At 40.7% G+C, this 27,108-nt stretch overlaps 1 protein-coding gene across 7 annotated transcripts in view; it reads left to right on the forward strand.

The window, feature by feature from the left end:
* Positions 1–27,108, forward strand: part of TRPM3 (transient receptor potential cation channel subfamily M member 3) — a 590,787-nt gene extending 563,679 nt beyond the window's left edge. For all 7 annotated transcript variants that reach the window (XM_074953258.1, XM_074953253.1, XM_074953257.1 and 4 more), the window contains 4 exons: positions 10,669–10,819; positions 12,150–12,349; positions 13,115–13,247; positions 19,772–27,108. In XM_074953258.1, the coding sequence (XP_074809359.1) occupies positions 10,669–10,819; positions 12,150–12,349; positions 13,115–13,247; positions 19,772–21,218 (1,931 nt within the window). In that variant the 3' untranslated portion in view covers positions 21,219–27,108. The remainder of the gene's footprint in view (positions 1–10,668; positions 10,820–12,149; positions 12,350–13,114; positions 13,248–19,771) is intronic.

Genomic DNA, 27,108 nt, shown 5'->3' on the forward strand with positions numbered 1-27,108 from the left:
AAATATATCAATTTAAATACTAGGTACAGACTTAAGGAAGGAGTGTGCTTCCATGATATATCTTGTGCTCATTCAACATTGAAGAATTTACAATGGTGTTTTGACTTTCCCTAGATTGTTTAGATCCAGAAATAATAAACATATCTGCATCACCATTCATCCCCTTTAGATGTAGACTGTGTGCTCCATGAAAGGTGACTCAGAGAGCCCTATTTACATTCCTTCTCCATCGTGTCCATGGAACTTTATGCCAAATGCAAATAGTCTCCTTTTATGGTTACCCCTCCATTATGTTCTCAAAGGCAACATGGCATTCAAGCAAATAAATAGCCTGAAACCCAGAGAATTTCTCCCTGTATTTACCTTTCCACTTGGTTCCATCTTTTTTTCCCTCCAGAAATCCATTTTAGTTCCAACGGTATAATAATTGGGGGCTGATATTATCCCTTTAAACTGTGGCTCACCGTTACAAATGGAATTCTATCTGTCCCACTACAAGTGGCCATTTATTGATGTTGTACTAAGAAACTAGAATAGTGCAACAAGTGCGGCAATCTGGCTGGATAAAAGGATTTTTTTTTAATGAAGTGCTGATTGTAGTTTAGAACCTGCAATCGGAGAGAGATTATTTTAACATGAGTGGAGTATGGCTGTTGGGTATCTGTAACAGGCTGGCAGACTCTTTGTCCTTGCATAGGGATCCAGGGCTAATCTAGTGAATCATCCTGATGTCCAGTGCTTAAACCGTGCATAAAAGTGCAGAGTAATTACTGAGTCATGAAGGCAGGTGCATAATCTTAACTCCAACCAGGTATAAAAGGAGTTGTTTTGTCTCTCTGCTGAGGAAATTAGGGGTTTTAACAGATGAGGTCCTTCTTAGAAACTCTAAGAGCAGCCCCTACTTCTTTCTCTGTGAGAGAGAGAGAGAGAGACTGAGACTGTGCAGGGTATTAGAGTCTGCCACACTCTTTCAGTGTTTTTCAGTACATCACAAAATATATACATGGAACAGAGTGAAGAATGCACTGATTAACTGACACACAATTGTGTTATTTTTTTGATACTGTTCTCTTTTCACTGTTTGGAAATTTACTGCTACATATTCTCCACACTGTTCTAAGCTAAATCAGCCACTGTATTCTATTTAGAGTGACTGTACTTTCTCAAATATGATTCAAAGCTTGTCCTAAAAGCTGTTGTGCCACCTCTAAAATGTAATCAGATTTCACGACCTGTGGTTTTACTTTCCTCTTCATATTACATTGAAAGGCTTGCTCAGATTATTATTATATTTTTTTAATATTTGTATTTTGGCCATGAATTCCGGATTCTGCCAGAGTGCTGATCTCTGACATGTTACACAATGGAGCTGCATTCTCGAGATTACTCGTGTCTATTTGAGAAATGTACAAAAAGTGTATGTTACTCTAAAAAATTTTTTTTCTTTTATCTCTTTCTGTGGATTTGTGAAGCATGTTGTAAGGCTGGCCAGATCCACCTCATCAACTGGCAGCCTGTCCATCCAGTAGATCTCCTATTTTTAATTTTATCTCAAAATACTACACTCTTAAAACACTAAGTAGTCATATTTTTCCAATTTACTGCATGGACTGTATGTGTTTATATATATATCAATAAATGCCTGCATTCATTTCATGTGAAAAAAAATTCTGAGTTGAAATGTTTATAGATGCTCAACAATGCACTGTGGACATTGAATCTCACTAGCTACTCAAAAGTGGGGACAGTTATATCCTCACTTCTGGGAGTTAATATATAACCCAGTGGTAATCGCCATTACATATGCAGTATATAAATACTACACTCATATAGATTACTGGCTAGCAATCAATCATAAATAGGGGCCCTACTAAATTTACAGTCCATTTTGGTCAATTTCATGGTCATAGAAGTTTTTAAATCATAAATTTCATAATTTCCGCTATTTAAATCTGAAATTTCATGGTATTGTAATTGTAGGGGTCCTGACCCAAAAAGAAGTTAGAGGGTGGGGTTGCAACATTATTGTAGGTGGCGTGGCGGTGCTGCTACCCTTACTTCTGCACTGCTGCTGGTGGCAGTGCTGCCTTCAGAGCTGAGCAGCTAGAGAGCAGCAGCTGGTGGCTGGGAGCCCAGCTCGGAAGGCAGAGCCACCGCCAGCAGCAGCAGCAGAGAAGTAAGGGTGGCATGGTTATGGTATTGCTACCCTTATTTCTGCGCTGCTGCTGGCAGGGCACCACCTTCTGAGCTGGGTGCCAGGCCAACAGCTGCCGCTCTCCAGCTACCCAGTTCTGAAGGCAGTGTAGCAGTAAGGGTGGCAAAACTGCGACCCCCCCAACAATAGCCTTGTGACCCCTCCCGCAACTTCCTTTTGGGTCAGGAGCCCCAGTCTGAGAAACTCTGGTCTCCCCCATGAAATCTGTATAGTCTAGGGTAAAAGCACATAAAAGCCCAGATTTCATGGTCCGTGACGCATTTTTCATGGCCGTGAATTTGGTAGGGCCCTAATCATAAAGGAAAAGAAATAGAGCAAAACTTCTAAGATTATGTTTAAAACATGTTCAAATTTTAAAACAAGTTAAATAAAAAGATAAACTAAAATTGAAACTAAAAAGCAGTTTCTCTCAGATAGACACAATCTTGTTTATTGCAGAAGGACAGGCTGGATGAGACAGGGAATTGGTAATAGAATTTCACTTTTAGGTTGCCATTTCTAATCCAGCTCAGACTGGCATTGATTGATAGTGACTCCCAATCAACTGCTGATTAGTCGTTTCAGTGCCTTTCAAGTGTCCTCATCATAAAATCTACCATGGCAATTTGCACTAATTGGTACCCTTGTTGGAAATCTGAGCAGAGAATCCACAGACTGAATTGCCACAAAGAATGAATCGTCTTCTCACCCCTAGAACCCATCCCTCCAGAAAAAAACAAGTGGGGGGGGGTGTAGAGACAACATCAAAGGAAAGCTTGTGATGCTGTTGTCTATAGTGTGCCTGTTCTATAAACAAAGGGTGAGTTTGGTAGGTACTCTTATATGTGGTCAGATAGTAACTGTAAAATGACATCTTGATGGACAGCAGTCACCATTAAAATCCAACACAACATTCTTCCTGGACTTAGAATATGGAATCACTGTGATTGCTGTTGACAGATATTGACTTTTTAATGGCAACCCCTGTATGTTGGCTCATTGTCTTCTATGTAAAATTTGCTTAGTGTATAGATCAAAACAAGATTTTCTTTCCAACTGACAGCATTTCAAAAGCAAGCTGAGAACTAAAAATCAATCTGGATTCTTTCTGCTCCCTACATCCCCTTATGGAAAAATCCCATAGAATTGTAATAGACAGTGATGGAACCTGATTCTCCTCTCATTAACACTTGAGTAATGCCAGTAATTAGAGTGGGGTTACTTCAGTGTATGGTCAGTATATGCACGAGGAGAGTCATACCTAACAAGTCTTTACAGGTTTTTGAATCACCTTAGAGAATGTAACAAAAAATTATATCCTTTATATAGAATTCTCTAGTGGAGAGGGAGAATTCTGATCTCAAATCTCCAACCAGGGGTTAAAGGAAGTCTGGTATTGGGCATTGGTATTGGTTGGTGGTCTGCCACAGCTATGGCAACAAGGTGGGAAGAGAGTGAGCAAGGACTTAGTCTAATTGGGGAAAGGCATTCTCACTGTTCAGGAATGCCAACTGCTACACTATTGTTCTTATTGGAGCAAGATGACTAGAAGAATATAGAATTCTATAGGATGGTTAAAACAAATTATAGAAAGGGTATAGTTTTCTGTTAAATTCTATGGACCCAGTTCACATTGACACTTTACACCATTCTGGTTGCCAAGCGGGGCCTTAAAGTGAGTATAAATTGCATCTACATCCACTTGAAAGCCACTTAACACTGCCAGAGCAGAATAAAGGTGCCCAATATGAATGAGAATTCAAGGCCTGTAGATTTTTATAATAATTTGCATTGAAAATTATATTTCTGTAGAACCTTTTAAGTTTCAGCCTTCGTACATTTCTATGGAACTTTCTCATACGGGGCCATCACCCTTATTCTAGAATTAGAACTAACAGCAATTTTGTACAAGATGGAATGAAATGCATCTTTGCTCTTCTGTGACTATACTGTACATTAACTCTGCATCACTCACAGATTTTGTTAATATGCTAAACAGACCTACTGAGTGATATTCCTACAAGGCCTATGTACCCTCTGTGGGGGTTTTTCTTCTCTTGTTGCAAATATGTTTATTGTTTTTAATATACGGAGAAGGAAGGAACTAGAATTAGAGGGAGCAAGTGTAGAATAAATAGACTTTTCGTATAAAATGTGACTAAAGCACCAACATTGCGAGGCACAACAGATATTTGGAGGAAATGTTTTAGCACAACCCAGGACAAAAAGTAAAATACAAGAACATGTTTTACTTTGTCCAGCACCCTGAGATATGGCAGGACCATGTCCCTTCCAGCCCTACATTTCTACGATTCTGTATCAGAACAATACTATCTATTAATGCTAAAACAACAATTTTAAAACATTTAAAATAATGAGGTATTGTTGCAGTTCCCTGACAGGTTTTTTTCCCTAGTGACTAAAGCAAAGATGTGATAATCAGGACTCTCAGATTTTAGTGCTTTCTCTGCCTCTGAATCACTGTGCAGCCTTAGGCAAATCACTTATCCTCTCTATGCTTCAGTTTCTCCATTTGGTGAATGAGGATAATAAATATCTAGCTCACAAAGTTGTTTAGTGTTTAATTAATTAATTAATGGTTATAAAATGCTTGAAGATCCTTGATGGAAAGCTCTGTGGAATTTGAAGTATTATTAAGATGGGAAAAGCACCTAGTTATTCATAAGGATGAGGATATAAGTACATTTCAGATTTCTGGAGCTTCACAAAAAATATTATTCGTTACTTAATATTCATATTTTTGTCTTCATCTTGAGAAACATGACTATAGGTGCCCATTAAGAAGATCTTTCTAACATACCTTGAATTGTAGAGACTTTATCCATTTTTAAAAGAAAAGCTTTTATACAGAAATTGTTTTTGCTACTAAGTAGTCCCCTTCCCTCTCTCTTTTGGGATGGCAGGTGGGGGAGGAGATTTGCAACTGTCCTTTCACAAGCCCTCAGCCGAATGCACATTAAAAATTAGCAATGCCCATGTCATGTCTGGTGTAATTATATTAGAGAAATAGACCTTGGAGTAAACATAGCCCTAGGCCTAAATTCTGCAGATGCTTTAGGCCTGAAACACTCAGAGATGTGGGTTACAGCTGTTTGCGCTCATGTGATGAGCTGGCCAGGAAAGAGGAAGGGCTGGGGAGCTAAGAGGAAAGGCTTGTACAGGAAGCTGCAAAAGTGAACATGGAAAGGGAAAATAAGCATAGGAGGGGACTTTGAAAGAAGAAACAAAGGATGCAAAAAATAACTGTTTCTACTGATGTCAGGATCCAGTGTCCTAAAATTTAGTGAAGTTGCACATTTGTAAGTGAAATTAGAGCTGGGCCCTGAAGAGCCAAATTGTTAAAATCATAGCTCTGAGATCTATGCTCAATGTCCTACCTTCATTTAATTTGTACCTAGGTATCCAACTAGTCATGTGTATGTGCAATCACGTAGTATACACATGCATTTGTAGTAAAAGGCCTTGAATCAGCAAAACACTTAACATGCTTAAGTACTATGCTGAATCAGGGCCATAGCATGCACAAACATAAGCACACAATCTGAAACAAACATTGCAACTCTGTTTTGAAAATGTTTGTCATCATGATCTAATTCTGCCTTAAATTATACAAAATAAATGCATTTATCAAACTCTATTTTTAAATGGCTGAATAGAACTTTGATGTTTTCTTATGCCAGTATGAGCATGTATATTTATTCTCTAAAGAGAATGCTAATTGTGTTAATTTTATTTTAATATAATCTCTTTTAAACACAGTCATGCAGTGTAGCGCACCTAGTCACAGATTACTGTGTTTCACAGCATGAGAGACTTCTGTGGTACTGGAATCATTCCACCTGTGCCTCCATGCTTCTCACTATCCCTAGGGTGTGTTTTTGTAGCATATGCTCACACTGGACCTGCACATCTCATTGTGTTGCTGTAGACACCTCTGTCACATAGATTGGACATTTCAGACCACAAATTGAAGCACGAGGTGTTTTGCTTGCTATTTGTAAGTATATGATCACAGACTTCTCAAGGAGCGCAGATTTTGTGGTACATTTCAAGCGAAACATCCTCTTCCATAGCAACACCAAAGCAGGTGATGGTCCATGCATCAGAGACAGGAAAAATGACCTTTGGCTTAGGGGAGGCTGCCCTGGACTGGGAGCTAGGAGATCATGAGTTCTAAGGTTACCTCTTGCACTGCCTGCTGTTCATATTTCTATGCACTTCATAGCCATTATTATTGAGCATGTCCTCAGATCTCTCCCTTAGCCTACCTCGAGGGAGACAAGTATTATTCTCCCCATCTCACGAATAAGTTAATTGAGATTTGGACAAGATCACACCCAGTAGAACTAGGAATAAAACTCAGGTCTATACGACAATCGACCCAAGGCTAAGCTATGTTGCCTTTCAGAATGAACATACCAAATCTATGTACTTGGCTAACCCGTCTTCAACCACTAAACCATGCTTCTCTCCCAGGGGCAAGAACAGAATCAATTAATTCTGATCCCCCACCATCCTACTGTTGACTTGCAAATAGTTGTGTGTCACTTTGCCCCCAAAGCTGGCCCACATGGACGGTGACGCATCTTGTTCAAGTGGTAGAGGGCTACGCTGGTGATCTGCATGGTTCTTAAGGTTGTATATGGTAGAATTTCTGTTTTTCTTGTTTGCTTCCTAAATAAATCCATTTGTTTAAAAAGAAGTGAAAATAATCCTATTGTATAGTTTAAACCATTGTAAACAGTCAGTACTGGTGTGATGTGCAACAAAACACAGGTGTTCCATATTTGGGTCATTTGTCACACAATTTAATTGTTTCAGGCAGATCTGAAGGTTGAGAGGTATGGTTGATAATAGCAGGTTAGCTGCCCATGGAGTGCCACACAAAATTAATATTGAGTTGTCACTTAAAGGCAGCTGACTCCAACACAACAGGCATAGGCAGGAAGCCTTTGGAAACCTGTATGGGGAAAACCAAACACCCATGTATATGTAATTCCTGTGGCATGAAAGGGGTTGGAGAGCTGTTGTCATACTAAGTCTAATAGTCCATCATACTCTGCGGCATAAACTGACAGGGCTGCATTAATGGCATTCTAAATCCTCAGAGAGGCGGTCTATATTAAAGGAGGCTGGAGAAATCCTCTTTGTCTAGATAATTAAAGCTGGATTTTTTTTTTTTTTTAGGTGAAAATCTTTTTTTTTTTTTTTTTTTTGTAATTAGAAAAACAGGATAAATGTAGCCAGAGTTTGGGCTAAGCTTTTGATTTCCCTGATGTATGGTACAAAATACGCTTTTGAGACATTTCTGTCAGTGTGATAGAGCGAGATTATTCTTCCTGCGCAGCTATTCCTCAGCATCCTTCATGTGCTATAGCAACTGATTATATGTGTTTATTTTGTTACTGATCTGGAGTCTTTATAGGGCCAAGTTATGAATTAGGCTTTGTATCCTGCCGGACTATCGTAGCTTGAAATCAATGCATGCACATAAATCAATGCTGCCCCCCCCACCCAACAGAATTTTAAAAGCACTTTGTTTATTTCCTGATCCTGATAAGTGCTGAGTGCCCTCAACTGCTGTTGAATGGAGGCTGAGATCAATCAGCACTTCACAGAAAATCCTCCACAAGTCTCAAGGCAGAGCCCTTGATGCCTACATGAAACTACAGTTTGACAAGCTAAAGGAAACATTAAATAAGCAGCTAATTGAAAAGATCTGTAAATAGCATGTTGTTTGAAGAATTCTTCTCTTTGAATTCATCCCAGAGAGAGAGGTTTTTTTTCCCCCCTCTATGGCGGGAAGACTAATAATGATCATTAGCATATGCACATGCCCCCAAGCACAGCACAGCCTTTACAGAAGGGTGTTACTGGTGTATGGGGTATTGCTTGTTCTGGCAATGTAATGCCTTTTCTATGGGTGGTGGTTGTATATTTTGCCCTGGGATAGTACGTCAAACATTGACCTCTCCCATACAACTGCATCAAGTACAGATTTAATAGTATAAAATCTTCACATACTGCCCCAAAAAAACAAGGCCTCAGTGCTACTTGATACACGTGACTAACACCACAATATCATCCACAATTGACTCCAGTGGGCTTTGGGTCAGGCCCAGAGTAAACATTTTGAAAAGAAATCAAACTAGATTTGTACGTCACAGATTTGTTGATTTAGGGGGGGATTTTCAGAAGCACTCAGTGTTTGCCTAACTCTGCTCCCACTGAAGTCAGTGCTAAAACTCCATTGACTTCACTAGGAGCAATGTTAGGCCAATGCTGAGTACTTTTAAGAACATAAGAATGGCCACACTGGGTCAGACCAAAGGTCCATCCAGCCCAGTATCCTGTCTGCCGACAGTGGCCAATGCCAGGTGCTCCAGAGGGAGTGAACCTAACAGGTAATGATCAAGTGATCTCTCTCCTGCCATCCATCTCCACCCTCTGACAAACAGAGGCTGGGGACACCATTCCTTACCCATCCCGGCTAATAGCCATTAATGGACTTAACCTCCATGAATTTAACTTTATCTAAGTTCTCTTTTAAACCCTGTTATAGTCTTAGCCTTCACAACCTCCTCAGGCAAGGAGTTCCACAGGTTGACTGTGCACTGAGTGAAGAAGAACTTACTTTCATTTGTTTTAAACCTGCTACCCATTAATTTCATTTGGTGGTCCCTAGTTCTTATATTATGGGGACAAGTAAAAAACTTTTCCTTATTCACTTTCTCCACACCACTCATGATTTTATATACTTCTATCATATCCCCCCTTAGTCTCCTCTTTTCCAAGCTGAAAAGTCCTAGCCTCTTTAATCTCTCCTCATATGGGACCCGTTCCAAACCCCTAATAATTTTAGTTGCCCTTTTCTAATGCCAGTATATCTTTTTTGAGATGAAGGGACCACATATGTATGCAGTATTCAAGACGTGGGCGTACCATGGATTTATATAAGGGCAATACGATATTCTCTGTCTTATTCTCTCTCTCTTTTTTAATGATTTCTAACATCCTGTTTGCTTCTGGGGGAGTGGGATTTTGAAAAATCCCACCTTAATGGAGGGAATGATGGAAGGCTATCGATAATGTCCATTGTATCTTTGAAGGGGTATATGTAAGCCACTTCTTCAGTGGTTTCCTTGAAGAACCCAAAAAGATGCTTACTCAGGATGAATCTTAAGGTATAGGAAAGTTACATGCCAGCTTGAAACGGGTCAGGCAACAGGAACGACCACGTGTTACAAGGCTCACCACTTTAAGTTGCTCAAGGAACCAAAAACAAAGAAAGAGCTCTGACATTACATGCCTTTTCCCTGACAGCTAAGGCACCTTTAAAAACATGGCTGCCAAAGCCAACCTTGGTAGGTAGACAGCCGGCGTGTCATGAAAATAAGGAACCTGATCTTCACAAAAGGCTACTCAGCACTTCATTTCTCTTGCTGCTGATCTTCAAACTGCACCCTTACCAAATACTACAGTATTAAATGGATCAAAATAATGTGGCTGCTATCATATTTTGGACACTTATTTTTGGACATTGTCATCATTAAAAGCTGATCTGAATAAGTCAGGGTGCTGCAATGGGTTAGAAAGAGTACATAGATCGCTTGAGACCAAAATGCCAACCAGAGTTATGAACTGAACTCACATTTATAAATGGGAGTCTGGCCAAAACATTATCAGAGAACTTAAAAAGTAATATTTTATCCCTCCTCCCCCTACTTCCAAAAAACTAGTACAGAGTGTATTTGAATCTAAATCATTCAGAAAATAAACTGGGGGCAGCTCCACTGCCTCCATGTTCCTATACCTGGTACAATAAATACTTGATTGTTTCATGCATTATTCTAGGCAGGCAGTCAAAAGTCCTTTATAGCAGAGGGTCATTACAAACACTACCATGGTGGTTCTTAGATTCTTGTGTACAGCAATGGCCAAATAATTTCATATATTACTTTGTGCTATTGATTTGCAGTCCCTTCTATCAATTAGCAAAAGCCTAAATATTTATTCCCAATAGAAAATAAATGTTAGCTCGTAGGAATAAGCATTTGAGTCAGTTCACATGCAAACCTCTAATTACCACCAGTACATAGCACTATTTCAGAAGCAGTTTGAAAGGTCAATGAGGGACAGGCAGCTGCAACTAAAATCACTCAAACCATGTAGACTTCCTGAAATTTCTCAGGGAAAATCTTGATGCTGCTAACAGAAGAGCATTCAATATCAAGAGCAGTAGCTTGTATAATCTGTAGTGAATTTGACAGGTGTTGGATCACAGCATGAGGCAAGAATATAATCAAACCTCTTGGGGAAGCATCATCCCACTGTGCTTTGGAAGATTTTGGGGGGGGGAAAAAACCTTCTTCATAAATATTTAAATGCTTTTGTAGGGAGTGCTGAAAATTAGGTTTCGTTCTCATTCGTTTGTTTATACTGTTTCTTCCCAGCTCCCTGCGGCCAAAATGAAACCAGAGAGGATGGCAAAATAATCCAGCTGCCCCCCTGCAAGACAGGAGCATGGATCGTTCCTGCCATCATGGCATGCTATCTCTTGGTTGCAAATATTCTTCTGGTGAACCTCCTCATTGCTGTTTTTAAGTGAGTGGAACACTGATACATGTGGATTCAGGGAGTTATGATTGTGACGTTTCCCTGGGGCCCCCTACGTTGTGAGGCACTCACCACCACCTGAAAGAAAACCTGCTTATCACCTTTCTGGTGACCAGTCCTTAATCACAGACCTTAAGAACATAATTTTAAGTATATACACACAACTCCTTATACAACATCCATACATACATTTTGCAATGGTTATGCTGACCAGTGTGATCCAGGCCTTATATGACATGCTTTTGATGAACCCATGGGATCCCTGTACTCCATCCAGAGGTCCTTGGGTCACAGTGATGATTTGGCCAGCATGGCAGCCTTTGCAGACTGCTGTGCTGTAGACTGGGGTTTGGAATCAGTTTCAGGGGAGCTTTATTATAGGTGGGAGTAACAGAATAGATTGTCTCCAGGCAGGGCCGGATTTAGGGGCAGGTGACTGCCTTGGGGTGTTGGGCTTGCGGCCGGGGGGGGGGGGGCTGTTTTTGTTGTTAGCGACAAAAGAGAAAATAGAATGTTTGAAGTAAAATGTTTCAGGTGTTGATGTTAGTACATTTCAGTTATTCTTAAAATTAAAGTTTCTACAAGCTTAGAGGAAATTAATTTTTTTTAATTGGTTTATATATGACATGAAATAAAATATAGATTTATAGATCCTAGCATGCAAATTTATCCTCTTATATGACAGGGATAAATCATGCATGCAAATCATGCATCAAAATCATGAAATGGGTTACAATTGCAATAAAAAATAAGGTATTCAAAAGTGTAACAAAAGACAAAACAAAACTTTTTAACAAAACTTTTGTAACAAAAGGAGTTACAAAAGACACTCCTCACCTTGGGCGCCATTTGGTGTAGGTCCAGCCCTGTCTCCAGGGTATGTGGTGGCTGTATAGTTCTTTAGAATTTGAGGTATCGAACCTACAGAGATCCACTGGGACAGAGAGCAAGGAAGTTCTGCGTTCTAATCTCAACTATGGCACATGTTCACTTAATCCTTCATTGCCTCATTTTACCCATACATAAAATGTGGATAACAACACTTACTCACCTCATGAGCCTAACTGCATGAGCCCAACTGTGAAGTATTAAGTATTAATATTCTGTCATTCATAACCAGCATATCTTTGAAACTGCTGGTACAGTCATTGTGCTTTCTTGAGGTTATAACAGTGAATCTTGTTCTGTTTTTTATGATGGGCTTTGACACTATGTGAAATCTGTCTAACTAGGTACTGTATTATCATGTGGGGGAATACCCAAAGATCATTTCAATCTCACTTTATTTTCCTTTTTTCCCCTCTCTCTTTTCTTTTAGCAACACATTTTTTGAAGTCAAATCTATATCCAACCAAGTGTGGAAATTTCAGAGGTATCAATTAATCATGACATTTCATGAAAGGCCAGTCCTGCCACCACCTCTGATTGTTTTCAGCCACATGACTATGATTTTCCAACACCTCTGCTGCAGATGGAGGAAACATGAAAGTGACCAAGATGAGAGAGACTATGGACTAAGTAAGGTTCAACCAGCTTACACCTGTAGATAAAAAGCGTGACTTTCAAATTCATTTGGTGGTCCTTATAGTTTGGAGGGCATGTAAACTGAACTCAGCTCTACAATAACCTTTTCAGTGAGAAACAACTACATACGCACACAAATACTAACTGAAATTAATTATTTAATTTTATCAGTGTATCTCCCACCCTTAGAGAAAACCAGCAGAATGTATTAAATTTTCCCCTCTCCCTTACCACTGCTCGATATACAAACATGCCCTTCTTCCCTCCACTTGACAACAGGGAACCCTGAGACCTGAAAGTTTTGAAAACAGCACCTGGCCCAGAAGAGATGCTAAGAATTTAAGTACAATTAAGGATCTTTGTTTGGGAGACGTTAGAAATAGGAGAACTTACCCAAACTTTTCCCAAGTAAAAAATGGTTCAAATTTGGCTAAGGTCCAGGCCTTATTTCTTTGTTTTAACTAGTTCATTAAACCCTAATAATGATTTTGTAAAAAGACAGGACTACATTTTCAAAGTGATATTCATCCAACTGCTAAAATTCACAGCAATAGTTTTGTGTGCACAATATTTATCTGCCTGATTGATGGCTGGTGCACTAATTTAGTTGCTGATTCTCATACAAGTGTATGATGTAGATACAGCCTTGGAGACCGCTTTTGAAAGTTTCGCCAACAGTCTACAATAATAAAAATCAGGATTTTGTTTCTTATAAATTTCTGCTTTGTCAGTGTCACATTCCTCCTGTAATTCCCACAGAACTGTTCATAACCGAAGACGAACTAAAAAAAGTGCATGACTTTGAGGAGCAGTGCATAGAAGAATATTTTAGAGAGAAGGATGATAGATTTAATTCCTCCAATGATGAAAGAATCCGCGTCACTTCTGAAAGGTGATTTTGGTTTGGTTTGGTTCATTCTGTATCAGGGGTGGGCGAACTACAGTCCACGGGCCACATCCGTCCTGCCAGTGAATTTAATCCGGCCCTTGAGCTCCCACTGGGCAGCGGGGTCGGGGACCGCTCCACAGGCTCATGCCGCAGCTCCACGCAGTTCCTGGAAGCAGCAGTATGTCCCCCTCTGGCTCCTACGTATAGGGGCAGCCAGGGGGCTCCGCATTCTGCCCCTGCCCCAAGTGCGACCCCCGCAGCTCCCATTGGCCAGGAACTGTGGCCAATGGGAGCTTCAGGGGCGGTGCCTGTGGAGGGGGCAGCACACAGAGCTGGAGGCAGGACATGCTGCTGCTTCCAGGATCTGCTTGAGGTAAGAAGGGGAAGCCAGAGCCTGCACCCCTGACCACCTCCTGGGCCCCAACTCTCTATGCCCCTGCCCTGATCCCCCTCCCGCCCTCTGAACCCCTCAGCCCCAGCCCGGAGCACCCTCCTGCACCCCAAAGTCCTCATCCCCAGCCCCACCCCAGAGCCTGCACCCCCAGCGGGAGCCCTCACCTCCCCACCGTGCCCAAATTCCCTGCCCCAGGCCAGAGCCCCCTCTGAATCCTGCGGTCCCAGCCTAGAGCACCCTCCTACACTCCAAACCCCTCACCACCTCCTGCACCCCAACACCAATTTCGTGAGCATTCATGGCCCGCCATACAATTTCCATACCCAGATGTGGCCCTCAGGACAAAAAGTTTGTCCACACCTGTTCTATATAGTATGTATCTTTAAATGTGTTCCTGTTACCATTGCTACTCTTTCTTCCTCTCCTTGGTGAGGGAACTGCTTGAGGCTACTTTTAAATTATTCTTCACAGCCTAGAAACTGCAGCGGGTTGGAAAATGTTCAAATTTTTTTACTACAAATTTTCATCCAGATTTTGAAACTATAAAACATTTAACCAGCTCAGCTAGAAAATAACAAATCCATGCATTCTTCTTGTATCTGAGTTTTTCAAATCATCGCCCTAGAACACAGGTGGTCAAAATATAACCTGGAGGCCCAATGTGGCTATTAGGTTCTTTAAGGCAACCTGTAATTTTAGCACTGAGGTGTAGCCCACTTAGAGTGGTCAAGAGCACTGGATGTCTGGACCTGTGAAGTGGAATGGGAGTTTTGCCATTTACTTCAATGGGACCAGAATTTCACCCATAGAATTTACGGACTCACTCTCTCTGTATTAAAGATGAAGGTAACTGCAATCAACTCCATTTTATGTAAATTCTGTGCAGCCTCAGGTTCCTGGCAAATTCCCAACATAGTTCTCAGATCTTTCTCCTCTCTCTGTTTAAATGGGTGTTTATGTAGCCCTCATAACCACTGTATCTGAGCAATTTAGTTAAGTTCGAGTTCGCCATCACAGATCATGTCTATTGACTTAAGGCATTGGTCTCAGTAAATATTTCAGGCCAACATCCAGTCAGTCTATTAATAACTAATTCATATGAGCCAATGAAAACTCTTTAATTCTTTCTGGTTAAGTTTTTCTTAGAGAGACAATGAGAGTGATGGTTGTGAATTCATTTCAAGAAGAAACTCTCTTCCACCTATGCTGCATCCTCACAGCACTACATCTGATGCAACCAGGTTTAAAATGTGCTTTATACTGGCATAGAAACATATTTTAGTTTTATTTCAGCTTTGAAAGTAAATCCAGCTAAGAACAGGACTAGCATATCGTATATCCCCTTAACCATCTGCATTCCTGGCTGAGAACTGTATTCTCAAACAACACACTTTTATGAAAGTACATTAAAGAGGAAGGATAGTCCGGTGGTTAGGGACTAACACAGAACATGGAAGACCCAGGTTCCATCTCAGCTCTGCCACAGACTTTCTTTTGTGACTTTGCATGCGTCACTTAGCTTTTCTGTGCCTCAGTTCCCCATCTGTAAAATGGACGTGACAGTAATTTTCTTCCTCACAGGGGATAAATACATTAAAGATTTAAGGTGCTTAGAATCTTATATAGCCCCAGTTATTGTAGTATCTTAGATAAAAGACACTTTATGAACCAGAACCACAGATCTGTCCCAGTCCATTCCCAGCTATCTTGAACACGGGAAAAGTTTGGATCTGGACCCAGACTCTATCCAACTGTTCTGACCCAGAAACATAAATCTAACCCCCCTACTCTTTCCCCAAACTGAGGAATGTTCAAAACTCGCTCCAGATCCAAGCTACATAACTCAGGGCCATCTCAATAGAAATTGTTAATAAGTTGCAGGACACAGAAGCTTACACACCCTCTCGCTTTTCTATCACAATACCTGGTCATTATCCTGTAGCAGAATACATAGAGCATTACATCCATTAAAAACTTAAATTATAAGCAAGGTCCACAAAATAATAGGTTGAGTCCACTAAATCTACTTTGTGTGACATAAAGTGGACGTGAAACAGCTAGAGAGGCCTGTGGAGAATTCCCCCTGAGGTGGGGAACTCTCTCCCAGCAAGAAACCGAAAGAAGGCAGCTCTACCACCTCCTGAATAAGCCACTCCTCCCTCTCCAACCCCTAGCATAAGGAAGGGGGGGACATATGAGTGGCACAGCAGAACTCTGCTATGCCCAGTCCTACAGTAACGTCAAATCCCTACAGGACTGTATGCTAGTAGTGAAAGTCAGAGCTGCTGACTTGCCTTGCACGTAGGCCAGACGGCTCAGAAGCAGGCTCCCCAGTCAGACTCTGTTGAGCATCATTGCTTCATGTGCTGCACACCTCATTCAGGATTGATGCCTTTGCTTCTTAAACATCCTATTGAGCATTTTGGGTTTACACAGTCTGTTCTGTGGCTTAGCTTGAGAAAGGACCATAGTTACATGCCATAGGTGCAGGCAGGCTAGTTATGGGGAATGAATGAATGAACTTCCTCAACAATACTACAAGAGGAGATGCATTGGGAGGAGTTGGTGGGGGAATGTGAGAGCAGGACTGAGTCTTGAATCAGGGGAAACAATCTCTAGGAAGAGAGAAGAAATTGAGAAAAGAATTGGGGTGGGAGTTCCTATACTGTGGTGGAATTCAACCATACTTAGGCCCCAATCCTACAAAACTTGCTTATATGCTTAACTTGAATCATGTGAGTATTCCCATTGATTTTACAGTTATACATGTGCTTAAGTGTTTGCTGGACCAGGGCCTTGGTCTTTTGCTTCAGGCTTCTCTGAATCAAGTGACAACTTACACCTTTACCTTAGGCTGTGGCTGAAGGGAAAGCCCTCTGGCATTTGTGTTTGAGCAGACATGCTTTATATTTAGTATTTGGATTTACAATAAAACACCCCACAAAGGAGTTCAAACTTGGTCTGTGTGTAGAATCTTTCCTACTCTGACCAGTTATAGCGTCCTATAATGAAAAACTGAACCTGGAAAAAAACATAAAACAATATTTTAGTAATCCCAAATGTTCATGGGGCACACCAGTCAAATAACTTAGAAAAGTATCTATCTACCTACTTAGTAGGTTCTCTCAAAGGCATTAATCACAATAATATCTATGTGTTAGTAATACACACTTCAGGAGATGAGAATGAAAAGTAACAAGCTGTAAGGTGGTTCTTCCAATTATATTAACTAGAAAGGCAAGCCTTGTTCAATCTCCTGGAGACCATGGGGGAGAGCAAGGTGGGATTGATATGTTTTTACGTGGACTTTCTATTGTAGAAGAGTTTCAACATATTCTCTTTGGAATCCTTCTTTCATAAACAGTATACTACTGTCAGCAGTTCATTTCAATCAGCATAGCATTATATATTTACATGAAGTTAAATTATTTTGCTTAAAATATATGCAGCCATCATATCAGTCCACCCTGCAAATGTTCCTTCCTAATTAACAGACAAGTCCTGTCTTAAAGCCAATGGAAAAACCTGCCATTGACTCCAAAAAGATGAGGATCAGACCTTAATAGTGCTTAAGATATTAGGTTTAGCTTCACCTAACTCCCAAAGATGATTTTTAAAAATCTATCCTTAAACGATTTGCCCAAGGTCCCACAGAAAGCATAGGCACTTGACCCATGGTGTCCCACATCCCAAGCTGGATCCTTAACTACTGGGCTATCTTTCCTCTCAAAATATTTAAAATTATTACTGTACCCAGAGGCCCCGCATGACTGTTGATGGGGAGGGCACAATTTAAAAGTACCAGGGCAATATGTGACCACCCCACGCCTTGCCTCTGGATCTAAAATAGACATTTTAAACCTGTGGTGTGTGTCACCCCGTAGGGGGAGCAGAGGAACGTTTGGGGAGGTAAGCAGCAATGCCAGGTGCCTTGAGCCAGTGTCTCCAGGCAGTTAGCTAAATAGAAAGCAGAAATCTGGGCGGGAGGGCATGTGCTCCCCTCCACACGCATTGTCTCTGACTGTAGCATCCAAAGACTCCAATCAAGATTGGAACCAGAATGTATTAACTGGTGCACAAATACGTATTCAGACATGATCCCTACTGTTATGCAACAGCATACACACAGAGAAATTAGATAAAAACATAAATAGTCTTGCTGGAAGGCTGCAATGTAACACTACTTTATTTCCTAGAATTCAGAACAATAACGCACAAGAATCTAAACAAACAGAGAGGAAAAAAAACAGGCTGCTCCCTAAAACAAAGAGGCACAAATCACCCTGCCTTACTATACACTGGCTGTCTACAAACTGACTCTAATTGCATGCTTCATTCCAGAGCCCACCATTAAAATCAATGGCAAAATTCCCCATGAGCTCAATGAGATCAGAATTTCTACTTGTTCAGTATCTTCTATATCCCTAAATTTTAAAGTTAGATATGTCATCATAGAAGAGTTATTTTACAGGTTGAATGTGTGCTAGTGCATTCAGTCATTGGCTAAGAAGTATATAAAATTTGCATTTTAAAACCAGAACTTTTTGTTAAATTGTTAAATTATATGGCAAAATTGATTCCAGTAGGAATTGGTAGCTTGAATATTCTCTATTATGGGATTATATCTTGTGCTTGAAGTGGGATAGGCCTTTTGCCCCAAACATTTTTGTTTCCTTTGACTAGAAGGGGTGGTTTAGTGGTCAAAAAACAACTTGGGAAGAGTGACGTTCCTCCAAACCACAGTTTCAAATCTCAGCAGTGTTTATTTAGCCATTCGTCTTTCCAAGTCTGATACATATACACCTCTACCCCGATATAACGTGACCCGATATAACACGAATTCGGATATAACGTGGTAAAGCAGCGCTCTGGGGGGCAGGGCTGCGCGCTCCGGTGGATCAGCGTGTCTGGCTCCAACACGCTGCTCTGAGCGGCGTGTTAAGGGTGCTGGGCTGGGGCCGAGGGGTTGGATAAGGGGCAGAGGGTCTCGGGAGGGCGGTCAGGGGACAGGGAGCAGGGCAGGTTGGATGGTTCAGAGGTTCTGAGGGCAGGGCAGTCGGGACGAGAAACGGAGGCATTGGATAGGGCGTGAGTGTCCCGGGGGGCCTGTCAGGGGGCGGGGGTGTGGATAGGGGTCGGGGCAGTCAGGAGACAGGGGGTTGGCTAGGGGGTGGGGTCCTGGGGATGATTAGGGTGGGGGTACAAGGAGCGGGGTGGGTTGGAAGGGTCGGGGATTCTGAGGGGTCAGTCAGGGGGCTGGAAGTGACTATTAATAACGGAAATGCTCGAGGCCAAAGCAAGTTCGATATAACGCGGTTTCACCTATAATGCGGTAAGATTTTTTGGCTCCTGAGGACCGCGTTATATAGGGGTAGAGGTGTAGTACTAAATAGTTTGCTGTGTGTTGTTCTTTCAGATAAGACTTCTGAAACTAAAATTTTGTCCACTCTGCATGCCCATTAAACTGGGGTGCAATCCAGACCCCATTTATGCAGTATTTTCCACCTCTAATTTCTATGGGTCTATTGTATTGAATCTACTAAAGTATTTAAAGGTAACTGATAAAACAATTGTTTTATCACATCAGCTAAAAATAAACTGCAAAGCAATTAGACTAGATCCTTAGATCTGTATAAGCTTTACTTAGAGAAAACCCAAGGAGGGACAGGGGCAAAAGTTGGTTGTATTCCACTTTCACACACACCCCCTTAATCCTGGAGCCAGCCATATCCCGCTTTGGCCTGTGGCACAATTTATAGCAACCTCATCGCTGCCCTAACTTTTACCCATCTGCAACAGCACCCAAAGCAGCAGTTCTGGCAGCCAGAGCAGAGCACCACCCCCTTCCTCCTGCCAACACACCCTACATCAAGGCCTATAAGTGGGTAGCATAGAACTGGTTATTCTGGTTCTACACCACTACTGCAGTTTCCTAGAAAAGGGGAATCATTTTGGCCACTTAATCCATCCTTAACTGCTTTGCAGCAGATGGGGTGATATAAAAATTAGAATAAAACAGAGGATTTGGCCTGGACTTTTTAAGCCCTATTTGTTCCCATACACTTCGGCAGGTTAATAAATGAACACCAGTAATCACTCCCCTGCATATAACCCATGCATTCTTCTTTTGAAGGGTAGAGAACATGGCCATGCGCCTAGAGGAAGTGAATGAACGAGAACATTGTATGAAGGCTTCACTTCAGACTGTAGACGTCAGGCTTGCTCAGCTGGAGGACATGATAGGACGAATGGCTGCAGCCTTAGACAAGCTGACTGGTATAGAGAGAGGGGAAACGACTAAGATACGATCTAGAACCTCCTCAGACTGCACAGATGCAGCCTACATTGTGAGACAGAGCAGCTTCAATAGCCAGGAAGGGAACACTTACAAGCTTCAAGAGAGTATAGATCCTGCAGGAGAGGAGTCAATGTCCCCAACCTCTCCTACCATCACGCCCCGCCTGCGAAGCCACTCTTTCTATGCAGTGAATATGAAAGACAAATGTGGGTTAGAAAGGTTGGAAAATATTTTTAAAGAAAAGTCTGTGAGCCTGCATCGAGCAAGTAGCTCACACTCTGTATCAAAAGAAGCAAAAGTACCATTAGCCCCTACAAGCACTTTGTCAATTGCCCCAGACTCCAGAAGGCCTTCGTCTTGCATAGATATTTATGTTTCTGCCATGGATGAGTTGCATTCTGGTATAGAACCTCTCGACGGTTCAATTAATATACTTGGTACCGGAGACCCATCTCTGCAGGCTCAAATAGCCTCTTCTGTTCTAGCAAACAGTGCGTATATTAGCAGTACTCCCAGTGACAGAATTTCCGGCAGGAGTATTGATTGTGAGGAAACCTCTACAATGGAAACAAGAGTGTTTTCTTCAGACTATTCACATATCATAGATAGCCAAAACCTCTGGGAGTCAGACCCTCCTTTGTATCAGACCTTAGAGCGATCTAAAAGCAGTCGCTATCTGGCTACTACCCCATTTATTCTGGAGGAAACCCCAATTGTGAAGTCTCGCAGTTTTATGTTCTCTCCTTCTCGGAGCTATTTCAGCAGCCTTGGGGTGCCAGTCAAAACAGCGGAGTACACAAGTATTACAGACTGCATAGACACCAGGTGTGTCAGCGCTCCCCAGAATATTGCAGAAAGATCCAGTTTTCTTGGAAATCATGGAGACAAAGTGGAGGACTTGGGATGCTGCCACCCAGAGAGAGAAGCAGAGCTAAGTCACCCAAGCTCTGATAATGAGGATATTGAGGTCAAAGACAAAAAGGGGGCTTCCTTATCTCCGCAAGAGAGCAGCACAGCAAGAACACTGTCCAACAACATACCACTTCCAAAAATAGAGAGGGCCAACAGTTACTCAGCAGATGAGTCCAGCATGTTGTATGCACACACAAGGAAAAGCTATTCTATCAGTGATAAACTTGATAGACAGCGTAACACAACAGGCCCACGAAATCCATTCCAGAGGAGTAAGTCATCCAGGCCGGAGAGTAGAGGAGACAACTTGTCTATGAGAAGACTGTCTAGAACAGGTGCCTTCCCTAGCTTTGAAAGCAAGCACAGCTAGACATGCATAACAGGAGGTCTAAGAGTCATCTGCTCTACAGTCCATTTTCCTTAACAGAATAAAATATGATATGTCAACTAAAAGTCAGAGTCTGTCACTGGTCAGGTTAGCACTTTGTTAATCTCATTTTCGCACACTGAGTTACTGGATCCTGACCGAGTTGACATTTGCACTTAAGGAAAGAGGGAGGGAGGAAAGCTTTATAAAGGCTTTAATTTAAAAAAAAAGAAAAAGAAAAGAAAAAAACACCCTCACAAAGCCTTGAGTAGGTTCAGAGATCTGCCTTTTACTAGAAGATATCCTAGGATTTCTCATAATTATTCATGAGTTTCTAAGACACAGGGCTAAATTGGCAAAAAGAAAAGCATACAAATGAGACACTTTAAACTGATTTCTATTTACATCAGTTCCATCATTGCAATGACTGAGGAAGAGCATCATTGTAGTCTATAGAAACGAGCTGTAAGCAAATCCTAAAGCTCCCCCATTTCTGCAACTGATCATTGTAAAGATAAACAAGACAACAATCATATAGTTCACCTGTCTCTTTTTGTATTGAATTCTAGTGCCACAAAATGTTTATATTTTCAAGATGGGAAAGGAAAAAGAACTGCTTTTTGTATTGCAATGTAAATGAAGGAAGAATTTATGTAAAAAAAATAAAATTGTCAGGTGGTTTCCTGTACTAAACAGGCATTGTTATTGTGGTACAGTTGAGCCAAGCTCAGGATGAATGTAATTAAGTGGAATAGTATATATTTATTTTTTTACCACATTTGTCATCAATATATTGTCTCACTAAATTAAATGATGTCATGGAACAGTAAGAATAATGGGCTGAGATGCTCAAAGCAGAGCAGGAGTGATATTATATTTTCACTGTTCTCTGCAAGATTTCCATTACTTCCATTAATTGTTATCCCCCCTCCCAAATTGCCATCATGTTCTTCTTACTGTTCTTGCTGCTGATTTTTCATATCATTCACCCAACACAAGCATTAACATTTTACTTATTGAGACAGTTGTATCTGAACACTCAAACATACAAAGTTTATCAAGCAGTCTGATTTCAGATTACTGTTGTTTAATGGAAAATGCTCTTGGCAGAGTATCTCAAAACAATAACAGAAGATTTTAGAGGTAAGCTACAGCACCAAAGTGAAAACCGATATGTGTTAACAGCAAAACTCGTCAGTTGCAAGTATGCTTCCATTTAACAGCAAGATAGAACAAACCACAACATGCATTGTAATAAAAATTCTGCCCTCAATTGTGTGTATGGGACCCCAAATGAAGTCAGCAGTAATTCGTGCTATGCATCTGAGTGCAAAACCTTGTTCATGATGTTAATAAGGTGTTTCATGCCCTTAAGATAGCGTCTCTTGGTCATATAATAGAGCCTTAAAAGTAGTAATTTGATCACAATTTCACACCGTTTTAGAGGGGGAAAGCTTAATCTTGAGAAGGTTGGAAGCGAATGCTATGACCATTAGTTTAAAAATAAAACAGCCTCTAAAAAAAACTACTATACATGTGGATCTAGGTCCTTTATTATTAAATGTTAACGTGGCTGGGATTTTCAAAGTTACCTATGGGGTTTTTAGGCATTCCATGCCCATTAATTTTAGTGGGAGTTGGCCACGCAAATCTAAGAGACATCTTTGAAAGTCTCAACCTAATTTATCTCTAGGAATTCATCCCAGGGGCATCTGAGTGATAGGCAACAAAGCCCTATCTCAAAATTAAATATCTGACCCGTGAGAAGAGGCAAAGAGAGTGGAAAAAATTGTGAGCAGTGACTCACTTTGTGGAAAGTTGGTAAAATAAACAAATGCAACATGTTGACTTTTAAACACAAAATGTATCTCCATTTCGTACTTTGTTAAATCAGTCCTTCTGTGATCTAGGCTCAGCTTGATCCACATACTGTGTTTACTTGATTGCCTTGAGGTCCATGTACTGCTTTTCTGTCACATGTCACTGATCAAGGGTACAATTTCTGACCTGTCACTCAGTGAATTACAAAGTGTGCTTGTGATGGGCTGATTGTTAAACAATAGCTTTCCCAGGGACAATGCCATTTTTGTTTAACAGTCTGCTTCAAATGTGCCAACTTTTGTATCAGTCTGTTCCTAAGGTTTCTCTAAATCAGCCTTTTTCTTTATTGCTTTTTTAATTTAAGGATGTTTTCTGAAACTATTCATAGACTTTTCCACCTTCATCAATAAGATTAGCATGTACAAGAAGAATTAATTTGAGACATCCCCATCACTTTATTAGTTCAAGGTGCAGAGATCCCTTCTGGGTGATTCATTGTTAGTTTATTGGGGTAAAAGGGTTTCCCAATCCAGGAGCTGTAAAATAATTAGAATACAGCACTTTATTGATCTGGAGCATAAACTCCAGGCATGGTGAACCAGGACACTTTAGTTACATCTTTTAACTGCCATTATATATAAATTCCACTATAAAAAAGTATAATTCCAAAATGTCAAAACTTTTCCTGAATGTTTCCCATTTACCTAAAATAAGGTTTCTATAGCATGTATTATGATGGATGGTAGAGTATTTTGTTTATCTTCACTTGTTAATGTCAGTGGGATGGGGATTTTGCCCCCCTCTCAACACTGAATGGTACAGGTTGTTATAACTTCTTTAGTGGAGATAAAAAATAACTCAACCTTCATCATCTTATAACTATAGCTTGTGCCATATGATATATTATGTATTGAATGATATCTTATGAAATATATATATATATAGCCCATGTATAATCCAGTATGGTTTTGACATGTGATCATATAGTGAATGTTACAGGGCGGCTTTAACATTACATTATAAAGTTATACTTTTAAATCTGTAACATTCAATAAAATAGCACATGTTGCATTGAACATTAAATCCCACTATCCAAGTTAGCATACATATGGATTATGCATTTTTGGTCACAATCTGTAACTGCTGTATGTTTCACACGTCCTTCTGTACAGCGCCACTGTAAATGTTTGTATGAGCTGATGTATAAGTCTCTAATGAGCCACTGTGAGCTGTGATTGGTGAGTTGTGATAGTGTGAACGATGAACTGGCATGTTATGCAAAAGATAAGATAAATGAACTTTAAATAATATTTTGAAACTCAGTTGACTTAGCTGTTTGTTTACATATGCTGGCCAATTAAGGAAGCAGTGTACAGTATTTTATAAATATTTTCATATTGTAATCTGTTCTGTTGTTTCCAGTTTAAGTGATGCTATTCTATAGTTGGGTGTACACTTGTCCTAGATATTGGATTATAGCATATTATTCTTTCACAACAACGTGATATGACTGAACTAGTTTCTCTTCCTTAAAGTCCAGTCTTTTTTTGTGTCAATGAAAATGCATGCATTGTTTCATGAATTTCTTTGGACTACTATGAGGCTTAACATTTTATTATTGCCTGCCTGTAATAATGAATCCAGTTAGGAATTTAAAAAATCAAGTTTTTGGACTTTTACATTATGTTCAATCTTTAAGCAAACTAAATTGATTTTTATTTTTTTGTAAGCTACACTTCAAGATGTCATGAAATTGAAGTACTAAACACAAAGGTGTGAACCTACAGCAGTGCTGAGACATTTAGCTCTCTACTTTGGAAAAGATAAGGTGTTTCATTACTGTTCTCGGCACACCTGTCTGGTAACTAATGGCCGTGAGGTACAAATTGCTAAAACATAACAAACAGTGAGAAAAGGCTCATTAATCCACATGGCAAAAATCGCTCTAGACTCCAGATAATTAATGTTGATTTAAAGACTTCTAGTGAAAATGAATCCATGTATATGGATGGGATGGATGATTTTGTTAGGGTGGGGGTGACTGGAAATGTAATATTTGTAAGAGAAGTAGAATATTTGTTTCTTAGAAACTATCTGGCACCTGGGAAATGCAAAAGTAAAGCATGTCTACCAAGTTTGAACAACTGCTTATACAGTAAAAATAAGTGCCATTCACAGGACAGGGCCTCAGTCCAGTTCAGCGGTTCTCAACTGGCAGCCTGTGGGCTGCATGCAGCCCAATTAGTGCACAGCTGTGGCCCGGCCCAGCTCAGCGCTAAAGACCATGTGCTAAAGGGTCTGGGCTGCCCTGCTGCCTAGCGCGGCGGGGACAGGAGCTCCTGGCCAACCCCACGAGCTCTGGGGCACTGGGCAGCCAGCCCACCCCACATGGCAGGGCTCTGAGGTCAGGGCAGCTGCCTGGCCCCGCACAGCAGGGGTCTGGGTGCTGCTGCCCTGCCACCTGGCCCCTGTGGCCCAGGTAACACATTGTGGGCCATACATACAGCCCACAATGTGTAATAAGTTGAGAACCACTGGTCTAATTCCTGCAGTTGGAGAGACCAGGCCTGTTCTCTCAAAAGCAAAAGTTATCAATTTACAAATGTGGACTGAGCTCACTGAAATGATCAAAAATCTCTCTCTAAACTGTTTGTTTAAAACAAGAAAAAAAGTCTTCTTGTATTTGCTCAGGTTATCACTATAAGGGGATTCAACAACCAAGAGTAAGGAAAATATGAGGTGGTCATTCTTGGATTTCCAAAGTGGGAGTGGTTGTGATGATTATGAATTTCTCCCCTCACCCACCACCACCTAACAAAGAGAAAAAGGAAAACAACATTTGCATTTTTGCACACATCAGCCCATTTGAGACAGCAAAACCAGATTAACGTAAATTTATTATGACAGCTAAGTTAATACTTTTTCTAAGAAAGGAGCCTAAGGGTATTGTAGGATGAGTTCTCCCTCACCAATCTCACATAACCAAGAGCACATTCCAAATAAGGAAGGAGGGCAAAAGTAAGGGAGTTGGTGGGGGGGTTGCATTTAGCTGATGAATTCCTTCATTACTGTACATTAGAATTTACCCTCCTGTCCTCTCTGGCATAAACGAATACATCACAGCACTACCCCTGCACATGAAAGGAGTGACTGTCTCCACTCCCATGACTGTTGTGTTGCTTTATAGCCAACTGTAGTGGCATTTTGGAGAGCAATATAGCATGTTCCATCCTTCCCCTTTCCAAGGTAGATTATTGGCTAGATTATGATCTTTGTTACACTGGTGTAAATCTGCAGGAAGTCTACATAAATGCAATTACTGTGTATTCACTGCAGAATAACGAGCAGAATTGGACCCTGAATTTCCAACTTTACATCACTTCTATACACATTGTCCTTAACCAGGTTTCCAGCGGGCAGTCTACTGAATGAGCCACTGGGCCTGCCTAACTTCAGTTCAGATAGGCTGTGAAACCTAGTTGTCTGCTGCACTTTCATTCTGAACAAGGTTCCACGAAGTTCTTATTTCAAAAGGCTCTCGAGGAAAATGGTTGGTTATGATATTGCTGTTGCTGGTGGAAAATGGTAACTTTTGTTTATATGACAGTAGGGGGGGAAATGGCTCTGAAATATAACAATGTGCGTGCACAACAGTAACCTGTATTAAAGGTATGTCGTCCTTTCACCCCTGAAGCTGTCTTATGTGAGGAGAGCCTATATGCTGCTAGTGCTGTCTGGAACAGTGTTTGCAATATTACTGTACTAATAGCTACGTAATGATATAGTATATGGGTTATCCTTTGTAACTGTTATACCAAACATTTATAAAAGGAGGGGGAAACCATTCAAATGTCATTTTTAAATAAATTCCTATAAATATGAAGGTTTTGAATTTTGATTTATTCAAATATATATATTACTAGGGAAAACAGTCCTTTTTAAAAGGTCTGCTGGATTCACAGTGCACTTTTAGACGGTGCGGTTAGATACAGAATGAAAAAGCGGAAGTTGGCAGTTACTGCAGTAGAACTTTCTGAAATTTCTGTAACAAAATGTTTTGCAATAAAACAGG

Source organism: Natator depressus, chromosome 5, assembly GCF_965152275.1.
Source record: "Natator depressus isolate rNatDep1 chromosome 5, rNatDep2.hap1, whole genome shotgun sequence".
Taxonomy (NCBI): domain Eukaryota; kingdom Metazoa; phylum Chordata; order Testudines; family Cheloniidae; genus Natator; species Natator depressus.